Raw genomic sequence first — 16,963 nt, forward strand, 5'->3', positions numbered from 1 at the left:
GAGCCTCAGTTTGCACATCCAAAAGCAAGGATACAATTCCATGAACATTTCCACCTCAAGTCCACAAGGCAGAATAGCAAGATGTTCACTGCCACTCTGAGGACCACCAAATAAAAGGACAATTTATTAGACCACTTGCCAGCATGGACACAATAGCCTCTTGGCATTTCTTATTATCCACAGAAAAATTAAAAGTATAAATGTAGAACAAAATTGTTGTTGTTTTTTTTAACAGTAACATGTAAGATCAATCTTTGTCTTTAAAATATCGTGTATCTCATTCTTGGAAAGCGTCAAAAAGAAAATGTTATAGTAAGTTTTATCTACAACTTGAATTAAAATTATTCTTGAAATATGTTCTGAATGGTTAGATGAAATGGTAATTAAATACAAATAGAGATAATCATATACTCTCTCTCCATAAGGCTCCCACCTCCTTCAGTGAAGTCTAGTTCACCTAAAATGACACTATTAATTCAATATTATAAGTTGATAAGCATATTAAATCAAAACACAGCAAGATTATTTTAAGAGTCTGACTGAAATGTCAGGATGAGAAATAGATTAATAAATATTGGTTTCTAATGTCGGTAATGAAAACAAATACGTTATTTTCAGAAAATAAAAGGTCTTTGCCATTAGGTACAAATCATAAAGGGATTATCTACGGTTACTACACTGTAACAACTTTTTACATATTGTGTTATAGAACAAGCTTTTGAGAAGACAAAGCAACACATCAACAGTTTAACCAATTGTCTTTCTCTTTTAACAGGCTGGTCTACATTATATTAGATATAAAAGGCCCAGGTATTACTTGTGTTCGATCTTAGCCAAATGGCTGAGAAACATCCAGGTACATTTAAATCAGTGACAAAAGAAAACACTATCCGTTAATAAAATTACATAAAATAGGAAACATCTCTTACTTTAAGAGCAACCATGTTACTTGTTCCTATGGTGAACACTGATGTTACCTCGATTAGTTAATTATTCATCCCAACACCTGGCCTTGCTCCCTTTTCCACCTCTAGCTGTTAACACTAGAGTTCAATAATTTGCTGATAAAGAATCTTAACTGCAGTATCTAACAGATCTTAGTGATTAAGCATATGACTTACCCTTTGATTGTACAGATAAGTAAACTGAGGCCAAAAGAGCTGAGGTATCTTATTAAAAATCAGAAAGCTGGTTGGTTGAAAAGCCCACCTGTCCTTCCTGTCCACATGTCTCACCAGAAAAACAGCAATGGTGAAAAGTCAACTCTGTTTTTAATGGGCCACTTTGTATATTTTAACTGTTAAAATAATCCAAGAGGATATTAGTCATATACGAAGATCCTTTAGATGTAATGTGTAGGACCAGCGTTAATTTAATCAACCAAGTCTCCTCTTATTGAATTATTAATTCATAATTACAAAGATGACATTACAGTAAATTAAGAAATACTGTAATTTCATTCTCTCCAAAAAGCATACATTGAAGTTTGGTGAATACTGTTATATTTTCAACTAGTAAATCAATGTGCCAATTCTGGGCCTTAGGCATATTGTATATACTGGAATGATATTCACTTTAATTAAATTTGTTTCGAGATGTAGAATGTAACACAGATCCTACGTGTTTTTAAAAGTTCACATCAATTTCAAGCTTTTAAAAATGTATGTACACAGGAAAGTTTCTTTTGCAATTTATATGTTTATAAATGTTGCCATTAGCTAAGATATATTTTGGAATGTGATCAAACAACATTGAATGTCAAGTCTTAACAGCAGGGCTTGTCTAAGGAATTCCCTCTAAGCTAAATCTGATATTTCTCATATGTGGCTACTGCTCTTTTAAACTACTGTATCCCTAAAGGGCTAAAAGGAAGAAAATCCTAACTTAATAAGTGAAGGAAGCAAGGCATAGTATTTGAATGGCTACCTTTCATTTTAACTCTACTTCTTAAATTCAAAATTGGATTTGGGTTTGTTTCAAGTTGTTCACAATTTACTAACGAAATGTACATCTCTCATTCTTACCCCAAAAGAAAGAAGTCATCCACTCCAGCTACATGTAAGTCTCCAATTTCTTTATTACAACTAAACGTGAAAACCGAAATACCACTCATTAAAAAAAAAAATGTATAGAGAATTGGCAGGCTGCATGTTTACGTGAACCTTCAGAAAACATGGAAACACGCAGCCCCAACTCACCAGGAAAATCAACACTTGTGATCAAACTATTTTGTGACATTTTATGTCTTTTATACATTTCACTTCATATCCAGTATTCCAGTTTTGCACCGGCTTGCCTGTATCAACCCCAAATCGCCTGAGAGCAATCTAGTACTGTAGCAGAACAGTTTCAACATGAAGAGTTCTGCTCATTGCCTGTGGCGTGGTCTTCGAAACACCTGAATCAAACATTGATTCCCCTCCCCCTGCTATTTAAAACCGAGGGACGTCAGGCTTGGGTTGTAGGTAAAGAAAAGCCACAATAATCAAACAAACAAGCAACCAAAATACCTGAACACGGAACACGCTAAGAACAAAGGAAACACAAGAGTGTGAACAGGAAATGAAGCAACTCTACACACATAAATACCTTCTGGGGCCGCCAACGTAGGTAAAAGTAAAGGTGGAGTCTGAGTACCTGAAATCTGAAACAGAAAGTCCTGTCAAAAGCTACCCCTGGAGTGGATTTGTTTTAACCCCGATCAGGACTTGGGCCCTCCATTTGGTGGAGTCAGGGGAGGCCTGGCCGGGCGGGAGGCGAGGGCTGGAGGGCAGCGAGGTCCCTCTGCGCAGAGTCCGAGGGGATGCGGCGCGCCCCCGTCTGGGTGCAGCTGGAGGCCGCCCCGCTCAACAAGTGCCGGGTGCCATGGCAACGGCAGGAATTTCCCGGTCGGGGAGGCCGGAAGCAGCCCTTGCTGGGCTCGCGGCAGCGAAAGCAAAATCCGATCTCTCTGCCGGGGGAGCAAAATGGACGAAAGGCGACCACAAGGCAGGGGCGCTGGGTGCCTTGGGAACCCGAGGAATCCCTTCTCTTTGCCAGTCGGAGGGGACTAGAGGGAGCCGAAGGGGCCGGAGATGGGCCGAGCGCTGCCCCCCGGGGGTCCTCGGCGCCGGGCGCAGCTTATGAGCTCAGCGCAGCGGGCTCCATTCTCGGCCGCGGCCGCTCAGCCCATTACGCAAACCCGGCGGGTCCAACCAACCCCGCTCTGCCGCCGCTGCTGGAACCCAGGAGGCGTGCTTGGAGGCTTCGGGCACTACGCGGGGCTGGAAATACCACGCACTGCCCCTTCGCCTAGACCCCCGCTCGGGCCAAGCGGGTTCTGCCCTCAAAGCTCGTGGCTGCGCCAGACTTGGGGGTGGGGGGAGGGGAAGGCGCGAGGCTGGCGCCCCCTCCCCCCTTTGGCTCCCGCGTTCGTTGCAGCAGCTGTTGCCAAATGAACCCCAGAATGGGGACGTGCAACCCTCCACCCCACCCGCAGCCACACACGTCGCCGTCAGAAAACTGAGAAGGGGGCGCTGGGTCCGAGGTTCTGGAAAAGCAAGAACTCACTTGCAAACAGGCAGTCCTTCTCAGCTCTGGACTTCTGGATTACGACGTCGATATCCTTCTGAATTCGTTCTTGCCTTGAACCCATCCCCATTAAATAAATCCCTGGAAAAGAAGTAGCCGCTATTTCCACCCCACCCCACCCCCCTCGCACGCTTCCAACTTTCGTAAATATTCAGCTAAAAATGAAACCTCTGGCCGAGGCAGGGGCTGAAGGCCAAGTGGTTTCGGAAGTGATCCTGGGTGAGAGAAGAGGAGGTGGAGGAGGAGGTGGAGGAGGAGGAGGAGGGGGAGGTCGGCTTTGCATTCCCAGATGTGACCGCCCAGCTGCTGCTCGCCGCTGCTGGATTCCAATTTCCTCTCCTTCCGACAATGGATTGGTGATGACACCGAGTCTCACTTTCTCCCTCCCCTGCCCGGACCAACGGCCGTGGGGGGCCGAGGGTGCCGGGGACGGCGGGAGAGCTATCATCGGCTGGGCGGCGGGCGCCGGCGAGGGGCGAGCCCCGCTCCGGCTCACGCGCGCACACTCCTCACGGCCCGCACTCCGGCCTTCCACACCCGCGCACACTCGAGCCCGCGGGCGGCGGCAGCCGTGCCCAGGCCGCTGCAGCGCCGCCCGCCCACCGAAGACCCTCCGCGCCAGCCGCCTAGTCATCCGGCCCGGCCGCGGGCCGCCGGGGCTCGCAGAGTATCAGCCATCTCGGGCAGGAGTCGCGTCTCCCCACCCCGACCTCCACTGGCGCCAGGAGCTGAGCGGCAGTGTAGGTAGTGAAGACTCCCTGGGGCTCCCAGCCTTCCCTCTCCGCGCCCCTCCGTCCATCACTTTTATGAATTCGACTCCACTTTCTAAAGGAATTATGAGTCTTGTGGCAAACACAAACCGGAGTGGCTGGGAGGGGGAAAAGGGGGGAAAAGAAAATCTTTAAAAATTAAAAAAATAATAAAACAAACAAATCTTTACTTGTTGCCACATCAGATAACACGGAAAAAGCCTTGAAATTACTCCAGACGTGCACCCTCCCCTTCCCTCAGTGCCTGAGTTTTTTTCCTTCAGATCGAAGTAGTTCAGCTCTTTTGGGGCGCCTTTTGAGGGACTTCCTCCTCTTGAGAAGTCTCACCAGTTCTCCCTTCCTAGGTGTTTCTGTTCATGAGAAATTGTCAGAGTCAACTGGCACGTTCCAGGGTCTTCCTAAAAGATGGAAACCTGTTTGGCTTGCTTTTTAAAGCCACTTACTTCCTTTGACAGTCAGTCAAGGGAAAGCTACAATCCAGGTGTTCAGAAATGAGATACTGCTCTGATTCTCACTTTCTGTTCTGCCTAAGGACACCTCAGGCTGACGTAGCTGCGCCACCTCTATAGTGGTTTATGCCCTAGGAGAGGTCTCCAGCAGGCACTTTTCTTGTTGATCTTTTCTCTACTGAGAAGGCTTCCGCCAGTAGACCATGACTCGTTTTGCTTTGCATTCTCAGTGCCATCATGTACAGTGCCTGCAATACAGGAGGGTGGCCTAAATGTTGGCTGAATGCATGAATGGTCATTTCTTGCAGCCTCTTTTCATTATCCTGTCTCATTAGCTTTCTTATCAGCATAAGTGCCCAAGAGTTGCCAAACTGTTTCAGACCCTTAATCAATTTAGTTCTGAGTCTGACCGTGACAACATGATGTTCAGCACGGTAGGAATGACTGCCATCTCTGAAGGAGTCTTAAGATTCTGTAGAATCAATGAAAGATTCTATGTTCTAATTCCTTTATCTTTCAGGAAAGAAATTACAAAATAGTTTCGTTGTCCAGTCATACTCACTATGAGTTATAAAAGGAAACATTCTTCTGCATTATCGAGATCCACTGCAGCCTTTGATGTAGTAAAGCCACAGTCACAACAGGCTATATCTCCTGCTCAGTCCTCTCCTGAAATGCTTCCTGTTTAGGGTAGGACAGGTTCAAGCCCTTAGTCCTTCCTGGATATGTTGCTTTGTGTAGGCCCTTTGGCTGCCAGAAATGCTTTCTTCTCTTCCACATCACCACTGAGAATCATGAGTATTTCTTCTTCCATTATGTGCTCTACCTTCTCTGAAAGGCTGAAAGTCTATTAACTCACAAGAATTTATTTTATAGTTATCTAGCCACAAGGCTTGCATCTTCCAAGTAGAACCCTTACTACAAATAAATGTGAAATAGTTTTAAAGCTACCAAATATTTTTTTGTCTGGATCAGCTGTTAGTTTACTACTCACTCCTTAAAATAGGCTTCTTGTGACTTGTCCTGTATTTGATTTTTTTTTAAGCTTCACAGGCTGCCCTGTTTTGGTTAAACAAAGCTAACCTCACCCTGTTCATGCCTTTAAGGTGTGATGTATTTAATAAATATTTTTACATTTGAAGGAGTAAGATTAAAAAATAAAAACTAACCTTTCTATCTAGTATGTATTTCTGCAAGATAAATTTCTCTAATTAAAAACTATACCAACCTAGATCCTTCCAAGGATCTTCCAGGCTAGATCCTTATGGAGCAATTTGCTCAAAGTAACTCAGCCCACATCCAGGATCCTTTCTTTACCGTGCCGCATCTCCAAATATTTAAATGTTTATATTACGTGTGCTCAACATACTTCCCTTATCAAAAACTGTATGCACCTTTGAGATGAAACAGTTCTATCCCTCCTTAAACACTCATGAGCGTACAACATACACGCACATGCATTCAGGAACATGGCACATAAGAGGCCCTTCACCAATTTGTTAAACAAATAAAATCAATATTTACAGTGAGGGAGAACTCAAGTGGTATCCTTAACTAAATTGAAGATAATAATCTACATGTTGGATGATAGACTCTACTGAAAAAATTCTACCAGTTTAGAATAATGATTCTAAGCCAGCAGATATAATTTATTAGCAAAAAATATAAATGTTTTGCCTATGCCAAAAGGCCCAACTGCAGAAGTGTAAGGTAATGGACATGTGGCATTAAGTTCAGTAATGTGATGTGGGTATTAATAACTTTTATCCAGAACTTATTATTGATATTTATCCAGAACTTATCCAGAATTCATTAACATTTATCCAGAACTGGTAGAAACTGTTCTAAAAGCTTTACTTATAGTAACTCATTTAATATTCACAATAACTGTATATACTAGCTGTTATTTTTCTCATTTTGCAAAAGAGGAAACAGGCACAAAGGGGTTAATTCATCTAAGGTGAGACATGGACTACAAGAAACTTTTCTCTCTCCAAACCTTTCAGCAATTGAATTGAACTTAAAGGAATAAATATGTACAGAAGCCACACTAGGAAGTAAACCGCCCCGCCAATGGCTGCAGGCCAGGAGTGAAGCCAACAAGAAGCCCTATGATGGATTTTGAGGAGGGCTGAAGCCTATGGACTCTCAAAATAGCCTCTGCTAGTGGCAATTATATTTCCCTTTCTTGCATTCAACTTCCTTTCCCAAATGACCCAGCCATTAGTACAGTCTTAAGAAAAGTCAAAGCCTGGCCTCTGCTATTCCATGGTTATTAAGAAGAGGATAGGAGACAGGATTAGCAAAGAGGGGAACAGACTTCTTTGCCAAATGCATGATAGTGTCATCAGTGGTAAATGCCCATGGGAATGCCTACTGTCCTTGCTGGGATGTGGAAACAGCACTGGGACAGTTTGCTTTTGTGGCAGAATCAGTGAAGGAGGGACAAGGTAGGGACCGAGGCATTGCTGTGAGAAAACACCACAAAGGGCCCTTAAACAAGGGTGAGAAAGTGGGATTTCATCTGAGAAAAATGGAGAGCCACTGGAAGGAAGATGATCTGAAAAGTTCTTTCTAATTGTTAGATTGATATAGCTTCTCCTTGCGGTGGTTCTGTAATGGAAAGAAATCCATAAAATTCAAAATGCCTGCTAAGGACCCAACTACCTTCTTCTAAGTAGATAGACTTGTGCAATTCTTTCCTTATAAAGCTGCTTGGCTGGCGTGGTGGCTCATGCCTGTAATCCCAGCACCTTGGGAGGTTGAGGTGGGAGAGTTGGTTGAGGTCAGTAGTTCAAAACCAGCCTTGGCAATATTGTAAGACCCCTGTCTCTACAAAAAATAAAATAAAAATTAGCTGGGCGTGTGGGTGAATACCTGTAGTTCTAGCTACTTGGGAGGATCCCTTGAGCACAGGAGTTTGATGCTGCAGTGTACTGTAACTACACCACTGCACTCTAGTTGAGATGACAGAGTGAGACCCTGTTTCTTAAAAAAGAAAAAAAAAAAGCTGCCTTTGGAAACTAATCCTACTTTTCTGACCTCTTCTGATAGGTCTACTGTGAGAAACCAAAGTCAACTTTGAATAAACTTGACAAGCTGAAGGAGAACTTTAGGTGATGTATTGTGGAATTTGTCACACTTTGGTTCTTACCATACCCCCGTTAGGTTACTAAGGTCAAATGTGACAGCACAGGGGTGATGTTGAGGTTTTATGGCCCTTTCTAGCATCTTAACTAACCTAAGTAATACTAAAGCTACAGCATGAAACCTTAACTCTTCTTTCTAGTTCCAAATTTCACTTCAATATAGATCCATTTTTCCTATAAAATTTTAATTCCTCTTTCTACCTAGAAGCATTCTAGCCAATAATTAGATGAGATGCCTCACTGTGCCATGCAAGCAAACTCATTCTTAGCTTGTACTCACTCATATTAATTCCTTCTTTTGAATACCTCTTTTTCTTTTTCTTAGAAAGTACGTAAATACCATATGAATATATTCTCAGCGCAAATGATTTAAGACATATATTAGTACATAAAATAAAATGTGAAAATTCTTACCTATCCTGACCCCTATTTCCACTCTTCATCCCAGAGGTAACTAGTGTGAATAATTGTGTAGGAATGTCTTGCGTTACTGCATTCTCATATCTTCACACAGATGTACATAGGTTGACAGATTTATACATATAAATTTTAATTTAGGCTGGGCATGGTAGCTCATGCCTGTAATCCCAGCACTTTGGGAGGCCAAGGTGGGTGGATTGCTTGAGGTCAGGAGTGTGAGACCAGCCTGGGTAACGTGGCGAAACCTTGTTTCTACTAAAAATACAAAAATTAGCTGGGTGTGGTGGCATATACCTGTAGTCCCAGCTACTCAGGAGGCTGGGACATAAGAATTGCTTGAACCCAGGAGGCGAAGCCAAGATCGGGCCACTGCACTCCAGTCTGGGTGACACAGTGACTCTGTCTCAAAAAATAGTAATAATTTAATGGAACTACATAACATATATTGTTTTACAACTTAATTTTTTTTTTTTTGAGATGGCGTTTTGCTGTGTCGCCAGGCTGGAGTGCAGTGGCACAATCTCAGCTCACTGCAACCTCCACCTCACGGGTTCAAGCAATTCCCTTGCCTCAGCCTCCTGAGTAGCTGGTACTACAGGTGTGCACCACCACACCCAGCTAATTTTTTGTATTTTAGTAGAGATGGGGTTTCACCATGTTTGCCAGGATGATCTCCACCTCCTGATGTCATGATCCACCCTACTTGGCCTCCCAAAGTGCTGGGATTACAGGCATGAGCCACCGCACCTGGCCACAACTTAATTTTTCTGCTTGTCTTGAAGAACTTTCTTTCTTTGTCATGGAAAGAGATCTAGCTCATTCTGTTTAGCCACTGCAGAGAATGATATTGAATGAATGCACTACAATAAGTGTTAACCATACTTCTGCAGTCATGATGGCTTTTGCAAAATGTTTTGTGATTAAAACAATTTACAACAAATGCACAACTTTATGCACAGTTTCAGCAGTTTCTTTGGGAAGTGAATTGACTAGATCACAGGGAACTGGCTTAAAAATTTGATAGATACATGCAAATTGCTCTCAAATTTACTTTATCATTTTATACTCCACTGTTTTTGAGAATACCTAATTCCCTGCAACATTCCCAACAGTATATACCACTCATCTTTAATTTTTTTCCTAACCAGCTACGTGTGAAGTATTCATCTTGTTTTTATCTGTAGTTCCCTGATTATTAGTGATATTGAGCATTTTTTCAAGTGTTTATTGACAGTTTGTATAGTCTCTGTATGATTGCCTGTCATTTCCTCTATTTTTTAATTGGTTTTTTTGTTTGTATTATTTATATGTAGGAAATTTTTATATATTCTAGATAGCAATTCATTTTCTGTTATAGATACTCTTTACTTACACAAAAGCCTTAAATTTTTATTTGTTAGAAGTTAAAAAAATACACTTTGGGAGGCCAAGGCAGGCAAATCACCTGAGTTCAGGAGTTCGAGACCAGCCTGGTCAACATGACAAAACCCTGTCTTTACTGAAAATACAAAAATTAGCTGGGCGTGGTGGTGTGCCCCTGTAGTCCCAGTTACTTGGGAGGCTGAGGCAGGAGAGTCACTTGAACCCGGGAGATGAGTTTGCAGTGAACCGAGATCACGCCATTGCACTCCAGCCTGGGTGACAGAGGGAGACTCCGTCTCAAAAAAAAAATTAAAAAAAAGGAAGAAAAAGAAAAGAAAAGAATGAAAAGAAAAAAAATCTTAAGCCAACTCCAGACCAAATGCTACCTTCTTCAAAAAAATCTGTCTTGATTTTTCCAACTCACTAATCTTCCCTCATCCTTGAACTCCCCATTTCTAGACTCTAAGTTCCTTGAATGCAGGAACTGTTTTTATTGATCTTTGTAACCATGGAAGTGGTTACCATAGAGACTATCTTAACACACGAATGGTCCCCAACTTATGATAGCTCGACTTTAGATTTTATAACTTTACCGTGGTGTGAAAGCAATACACATTCAGTGGAAACCTTACTTCAAGTGCCCATGCAATCATTCTGTTTTCATTTTCAGTACAGTATTCAAAAATTACATGATATATTCAACACTTAATTATAAAATAGGCTTTGTGTTAGATGATTTTGCCCAACTATAGGCAAATGGAAGTATTCTGAGCACGTTTAAGGTAGGCAAGGCTAAACAATGATGCTCAGTACATTTGTATATTAAATACATTTTCTCCTTTTGATATTTTCAACTTATGATGAGTTTACTGGGACATGACCCTATCATAAGTTGAGGAGTGTCTGTAATGCACAAGAGGGGGTCTTAATTATTGTCTTTTATTGCTGTGGTTTTAAAATTTCTTGAGACTTGAATTCTGCCTGCTACTTCTTCTTTGTTTTCACTGCCCCTAAATAGCCCATAGAACAACGCTTAGTAGGTTGGAGGCACACAGTATACATGCACTGATTGATTGATTTTAATTTGCACTCACTTTCAAAGTTTCATGTTTTCTTTACAAAAGAGAAGCATTTCCCCAAGAGTGTTTTATAGGATATTAATTTCATATTATGTAATGAGGTTTTCTCCCAAAACGGATCTAGGTCCAAGTAAGTTTGGAGGAAAATAGATTAAATAAAGTTAAATAAATTTCTCTCTTAATAATTTTAAGCCTGTAATATGCCTACTATGACATTTCAAAACGTTGTTTTTGTTTTTGTTTTTTGAGACAGGGTCTTCCCACCTCAGCCTCCCAAAGAGCTACAGGCACAGGCCACCACTCCCAGTTTAAAAAATTTTTTGTAGAGACAGGGTCCAACTATGTTGCCCAGGTTGTTCTCGAACTCCTGGGCTCAAGTGATCCTCCTGCCTTTCCTTCTCAAAGGGCTGGGATTATAGGTGTGAGCCTCTGTGCCTGGCCCCACAAAGTTTTAATTGACTAAACATTTGAGTTTGTTTAGTTGGTTGGTTGATTTTTGCAGTGCTTACTTAGGAAAAGGATTCCATGTAATTTCAAAAATATATTTTTAAAATTCAGATAAAAACTTACGTATTTTTTTCTTTGTGATATTAATTGTCAAACAATTTTAACACTTATCTCAAGAAAGGCTTCTGGAGACTGGGATTTGGAGTAAAAGAGACTCAACTTCCAACTTTTACTGGAGTAAAACGGACTGCAACTCCTAGATATGTGAACTTGGGCAACTTACACAATTTCTTACTACATAAAATCTGTTTTGTCATCTGAAGAATGAGAACAAAAGCTTCTATCTCTTTATAGTTGTAGAAGAGAATTAAATGAGGTAAACACAGGCAAAAAGAAATATCTAAGTTGCTTAATAAAAAATTAATTATTATTGGCTGGGCGTGATGGCTCATGCCTGTAAGCCCAGCACTTTGGGAGGCCAAGGCAGGCAGATCACAAGGTCAGGAGATAGAGACCATCCTGGCTAACACGGTGAAACCCCGTCTCTACTAAAGATACAAAAAATTAGCCGAGTGTGGTGGTGGCACCTGTAGTCCCAGCTATTCGGGAGGCTGAAGCAAGAGAATGGCGTGAACCCCGGAGGCAGAGCTTGCAGTGAGCCGAGATTGCACCACTGCACTCCAGCCTGGGTGACAGAGCAAGACTCCGTCTCAAAAAAAAAATAAATAAATAAATAAAAAGAATTAATTATTATTAAGGAGCCACTTTTATTCTCTCCTCACCTTTCTATACAATTAACTAATTCCTCCTTTGTTTCCCCAGTTTAGCTGGTAGTTTTCTATCACGTTTTTTGGATTCATTTGTTTTCAAGTAAATGGTAAGTCCCTGCATAGGGACTTCTTCTTATTTCTATTTGTAAGCCCCATGGGCTTGGTGTCATCTGGGAATGCAGACAGATTTAAGGCAGAGAGAGAAGCTTGAAGGAATGGCAGAACAAGTGCCTCCCAGGAGGTACATTTTCTTATTGGCAGTCACAATCCAGTCTTGCCTGCTTGAGGCCTCATCCAGGGTCACTGTATTTGTCAGAAAACATTTGGTTGCATGACAGAACTGTAACTCAAACCAACAAAGACAAGATACAGTTTCTTGACTGGTACAATGGTAAAGCATGCTTGGATGTCCTAGCAGCCAAAGCAAGAGCTGGAGGACCCAGGGACTCAGGGAATTGAACAGGGAACTCAACCAGAACTTTCTCTTTTCCATTTCTGTTTGGCAGTTTCTTTTCTTTTCTTTTTTCTTTCTTTTTTTTTTTTGAGATGGAGTCTTGCTCTGTCACCAGGCTGGAGTGCAGTGGCGCAATCTCGGATGAACCTCTGCCTCCCGGTTTCAAGCGATTCTCCTGCCTCAGCCTCCCGAGTAGCTGGGAGTACAGGCAGGTGCCACCATGCCCAGCTAATTTTAGTATTGTTAGTAGAGACGGGATTTCACCGTGTTGGCCAGGATGATCTCAATCTCTTGATCTTGTGATCCGCCCGCCTCGGCCTCCCAAAGTGCTGGGATTACAGGCATGAGCCACCCTGCCTGGCCGGCAGTTTCTTTTAAGTAACAGAGAAAATTGTCCTTTGGTAATCCCAAATCTGTGACATTCCAGTTTAGTAAACTTTTTTTTCTCCATACTCTAAATATTAATCTCAGGATAAAAATGATACCATTCGCTACCCACTTTGCATCAAGGGCCTATCTTTGGGACAAGCACTGTTGCCAAGTGGATGAGGTAGTAAGATTTGCTGAGCCCAAGTCAAGTACCTATTCCTGTGTTGAGTGGCAGCATGTGGGAAAGGTGAAGGCAATGTCTCTCATTGGTCTACTGCTAGTCTGATAAAAAGGCCTTTGCTACACCAATTCACTGCATTTCCCTAGGCTGGATCTGGCATAGCCACTCATCTTTTTGAGGGTGAATCATATTTTAAAAAAAAGGATGAGTTTGTTCCTCACAGTTTGGATTTCTTCTAATTTTACTCTCTCAGTGCAATAATTATAGTTGCAGGCTATGCTCCATGTCAGTGCCCGTCCTCTGTTCTTAGCCCAGTTATAGTTTTTACCACATTTACTGTTTGTCTGCCTTTGTAAGAGGCTAAGCAAATGTGCTTGAAGCCTGAGTACTCTGCTCACTTTAACAGTGTTTCTCCCAGACGTAAGCTAATGTGTGAAACACAGAGAGCACCCAATATGTACTTGTTAAAAGAAAGAAAGATCAAAACCTTCCAAGGTGCAAAATAGAACACAGACAAGAGGTGTAGAACTCAGATTGAACTGGGGATGGAGGTTTGGGTGTATCAGAGTTGCTGAGTATGGAAGGAAGGGTAGGTGTGGAGAAAGTAAAGAACATTCTAGGTAGTGGGGAGGCATAGAGACAGTGGTGCACTGGAGCTGGCTCACATAAACTTGCAAGAAGACTTGTGCACTTCTCTTCCCAACTTCACACTCAGGGATTTCACATTGGTAGGTGGATATCATCCACGGTGGGAGTATTTACACCACAGAAATTGGAACCAGTACAAAGCAAATCTTCTCTTCTGTTGCCAGAGAGCTGGCCATTAAATATTTGCCATGCCACCATATAAAAGCATGAAGGGGACAGGAATATTGCTATAGATGAGGCTATAAAGGTACCTGGAAATCAAATCATGAAGGAATGGTGTTAAGCACAGGTTGGGCGCAGTGGCTCACCCCTATAATCCTAGCACTTTGGGAGGCCGAGGTGGGTGGATCACCTGAGGTCAGGAGTTAGAGACAAGCCTGGCTAACATGGCGAAAACCCGTCTCTACTTAAAATACAAAAATTAGCTGGGCATGGTGGTGCACCTGTAGTCCCAGCTACTCAGGAGCCTGAGGCAGGAGAATCACTTGAACCTAGGAGGCAGAAGTTGCAGTGAACTGAGATCGCGCCTCTGCACTCCAGCCTGCGCGACAGAGCGAGACTCCGTCTCAAAAGAAAAGAAAAAATTAAGCACAGTAATCCGAATTTCTTAGCCACTGAAAGATTTTGAAAGGGAAGGCATGACATGACTTGATCAATATCTGCTGGCTAGCATTCTTCAACAATAGTTTCGCATGGCAAACTTGGCAGAAGGTGGCATAAATAGTCACTTTATATTAAATGCTTGCAGTTCTAGGGAAGTTATTACCTGTCCTAGCAGATCAATCTTATCCTACAGTTTACCCTAGAACTATGCCAGGCCCAATCCAAGCTTGATTCCATCAGGGCCAGGTGTGGCCACAACAGCAGGACCACTTTAAATCTGTGCCAGTAGCTCATCTAATTTATATAATACAAGTCTATTTCCTCGTACCACCTGGCACACCAGCCTCCATAATGTTGACATTAGCAAGCTTCCAACAAAAAGGTTGGCAGCGCTAGCCATATTTTTTCTTTTCTGTCTAGGTTATTTTAGGTGTGGTCCTGCTTAATACCAGAGGCATGAACTAAATAGGTTTGCACATTGCTTCCACATCTATGAATATATATAGAGAAAAGTTTATTCATGAAAGAGAGAAGGGAGGAAGGAAAGGAGGAAGGAAGGAAGGGAGGAAGGAAGGGAGGGAGGGAGGGAAAGAAAGGAAAGAAAAATAGGAAGGAAGGACGGAAGGAAGGAAGAGAGGGAAGGGAAGGAGAAAGAAAGTAAAGTAAGTCCAGGGAGGGAGGGAGGGAAGGAAGGAAGGAAGGAAGGAAAAGAAAGAGAAAGACAGACAGAAAATGAAAGAGAAAGAAAGAAAAGAAAGAGAGAAAGAAAGAAAGTCAAGTCAGTCCAGGGAGGGAGGGAGGGAAGAAGGAAAGAGGGAAGGAGAAAGAGAGAGAGAGAAGACAAGAAAGAAAGAAAGAAAGAAAGAAAGAAAGAAAGAAAGAAAGAAAGAAAAGAAAGAAAGAGAAAGAAAAAAGAAAAGAAAGGAAAGGAAAGGAAAAAGAAAATAAAAGAAGCAAGGAGAGAAAGAGAAAGAAAGAAAGAAAGTTATAATGCTTTTGAACAGGATGTGCCTCACCTGTTCGCAAAAGGAGCAGTGTTCTTCCCAAGATTGTTGAGATGGTAACTCATAAAATGCTAAAAGCAACAGCAGCATATGCAAGTTGAATGAATTGAGGAACTGCATTGGAGCACTCTTTTCAAAGTCATTTAGAATTTTGCTTTTATGAAAGCCTGAAGTGTTATCAGTATATGAGCTCCTGAAAACTTCTTACTTGACATTACAGCAGTTAAAGTGCCTTCTCTTTCCCCAGTTGCTAATCTCAGTTGCCTTGAATCTGGCTGTCTTCTCTTGGAGTCTTTGGCCTTTTGACTGCCCCACATGGGGAATCTGTGTTTAAAATGATTTCTCTATCTGTTTAAACTTCTTATAGGTTACTAACAAAAAAAAGTAATGGAACCAGGAATTAGAATGAATATTTCTATCACTAGTTACTACCATGGAAAAACATTTGCAGGAAAACCTGGTGAATTTAAACCCATTAAAAATGTATTTTTCTTCTCCCTTCTTCTGAAAGTGAGTGATCCATGAAAGAAATTGTCATAGGGCAAATTTGTGCAAATAAAAATACTTAAAGAATTTACAAAACAGGCTGGGTTCCGTGGCCCACACCTGTAATCCCAGCAGTTTGGGAGGCCGAGGCAGGCAGATCACATGAAGTCAGGAATTTAAGAACAGCCTGGCCAACATGGTGAAACCCCATCTCTACAAAAATACAAAAATTAGCTGGGCATGGTGGCATGTGCCTGTAATCCCAGCTACTTGGGAGCTTGAGGTGAGAGAATCGCTTGAACCCAGGAGGCAAAGGTTGCAGTCAGCCGAGATTGCACCATTGCACCCCAGCCTAAGCAACAAAGTGAAACTCCATTTCAAAAAAAAAAAAAAAAAAAAGAATTTACAAAACAACAAAACAAACTTACAATAATGTTTGTATTGAAATAGAATAGATTATATTATTCTTCAAAAATCCTCTTTCCCACTAATCTGCATAGGAGAGGTGTACTTCTTATTGCTGTTGGATGTGAGACCATCTTTGACTTTGTGCCGGGTGGAGTGTGCATTGCTGCCCCTTACCTTTGAGCTTACTCATTGACTTGTTTTGATAAATAGGCTGTTTGCAGGTATGAAACAAGCAAAAGGTTGAAATGTGCTCATATGGTTGGACTTGCTTTCTTGTACTTCTGCTATTGCTATGAAAAAACAAACAAACAAACATAATTTAGGAATCTGGTTGTTTCCAGAAAAATGACAGACATGCAGGGCAGACCTGGATTCAACTTGCAACTTGGAGACAAGTCCATCTTATTCCAGCCTCGATCAGGCACTGACACATGAATGAGAAGAAATGATTGTTGATTTTAAGTCACTGAGTTTAGAGTAGATTTGTTACTCAGCATTATTGTGGTAACCAAAAGAAATCAATAAAAATGATGCAAAGAGTTCACTGAAAACTTGCTGCTATAATTAGACAACTTTTTCTGGGAAAGAAGACCCTTGTACAAAAATCGCCAACTTTACACCTGCGAAGATGCCTTCATGCTTTCATGGTGGTGCCTTTTGTCATGCTCAGCTCGTGCCTTGTAAGCTGAAGGTGGAATCTGCAAACAAACTTTTGTAAAGTCAAATTCTTGAAATCTGAATGTATAGTTTGTCTAGAAATTATACCAAAATGTTAAGAGTGATTATCTTGGGAT

At 41.8% G+C, this 16,963-nt stretch overlaps 4 protein-coding genes across 4 annotated transcripts in view; all 4 read left to right on the forward strand.

Moving 5' to 3' along the window:
• LOC116468019 (putative neuroblastoma breakpoint family member 7) overlaps positions 1-16,963 on the forward strand; it is a 901,770-nt gene that overhangs the window by 219,836 nt on the left and 664,971 nt on the right. The window contains exon 2 of the mRNA XM_058439394.1: positions 12,383-12,387. The gene's annotated coding sequence lies outside the window, so the exon portion shown is untranslated. The remainder of the gene's footprint in view (positions 1-12,382; positions 12,388-16,963) is intronic.
• The window catches only part of LOC131380658 (neuroblastoma breakpoint family member 15-like), a 59,055-nt gene that overhangs the window by 3,947 nt on the left and 38,145 nt on the right, over positions 1-16,963 (forward strand). The window lies entirely within an intron of this gene.
• LOC116468022 (uncharacterized) lies at positions 2,804-3,611 on the forward strand. The gene is given in 3 exon segments (XM_058439393.1): positions 2,804-2,981; positions 2,984-3,454; positions 3,457-3,611. Coding segments are annotated over 3 exon segments (804 nt in total).
• LOC116468025 (semaphorin-6B-like) lies at positions 3,732-4,586 on the forward strand. Its single transcript, XM_032151653.2, has one exon. It carries the CDS (start codon positions 3,732-3,734, stop codon positions 4,473-4,475), a length of 744 nt encoding a protein of 247 aa, XP_032007544.1. The 3' UTR covers positions 4,476-4,586.

The sequence above is a fragment of the Hylobates moloch genome, unplaced genomic scaffold (genome assembly GCF_009828535.3).
Source record: "Hylobates moloch isolate HMO894 unplaced genomic scaffold, HMol_V3 SCAFFOLD_5, whole genome shotgun sequence".
NCBI classification, from domain to species: domain Eukaryota; kingdom Metazoa; phylum Chordata; class Mammalia; order Primates; family Hylobatidae; genus Hylobates; species Hylobates moloch.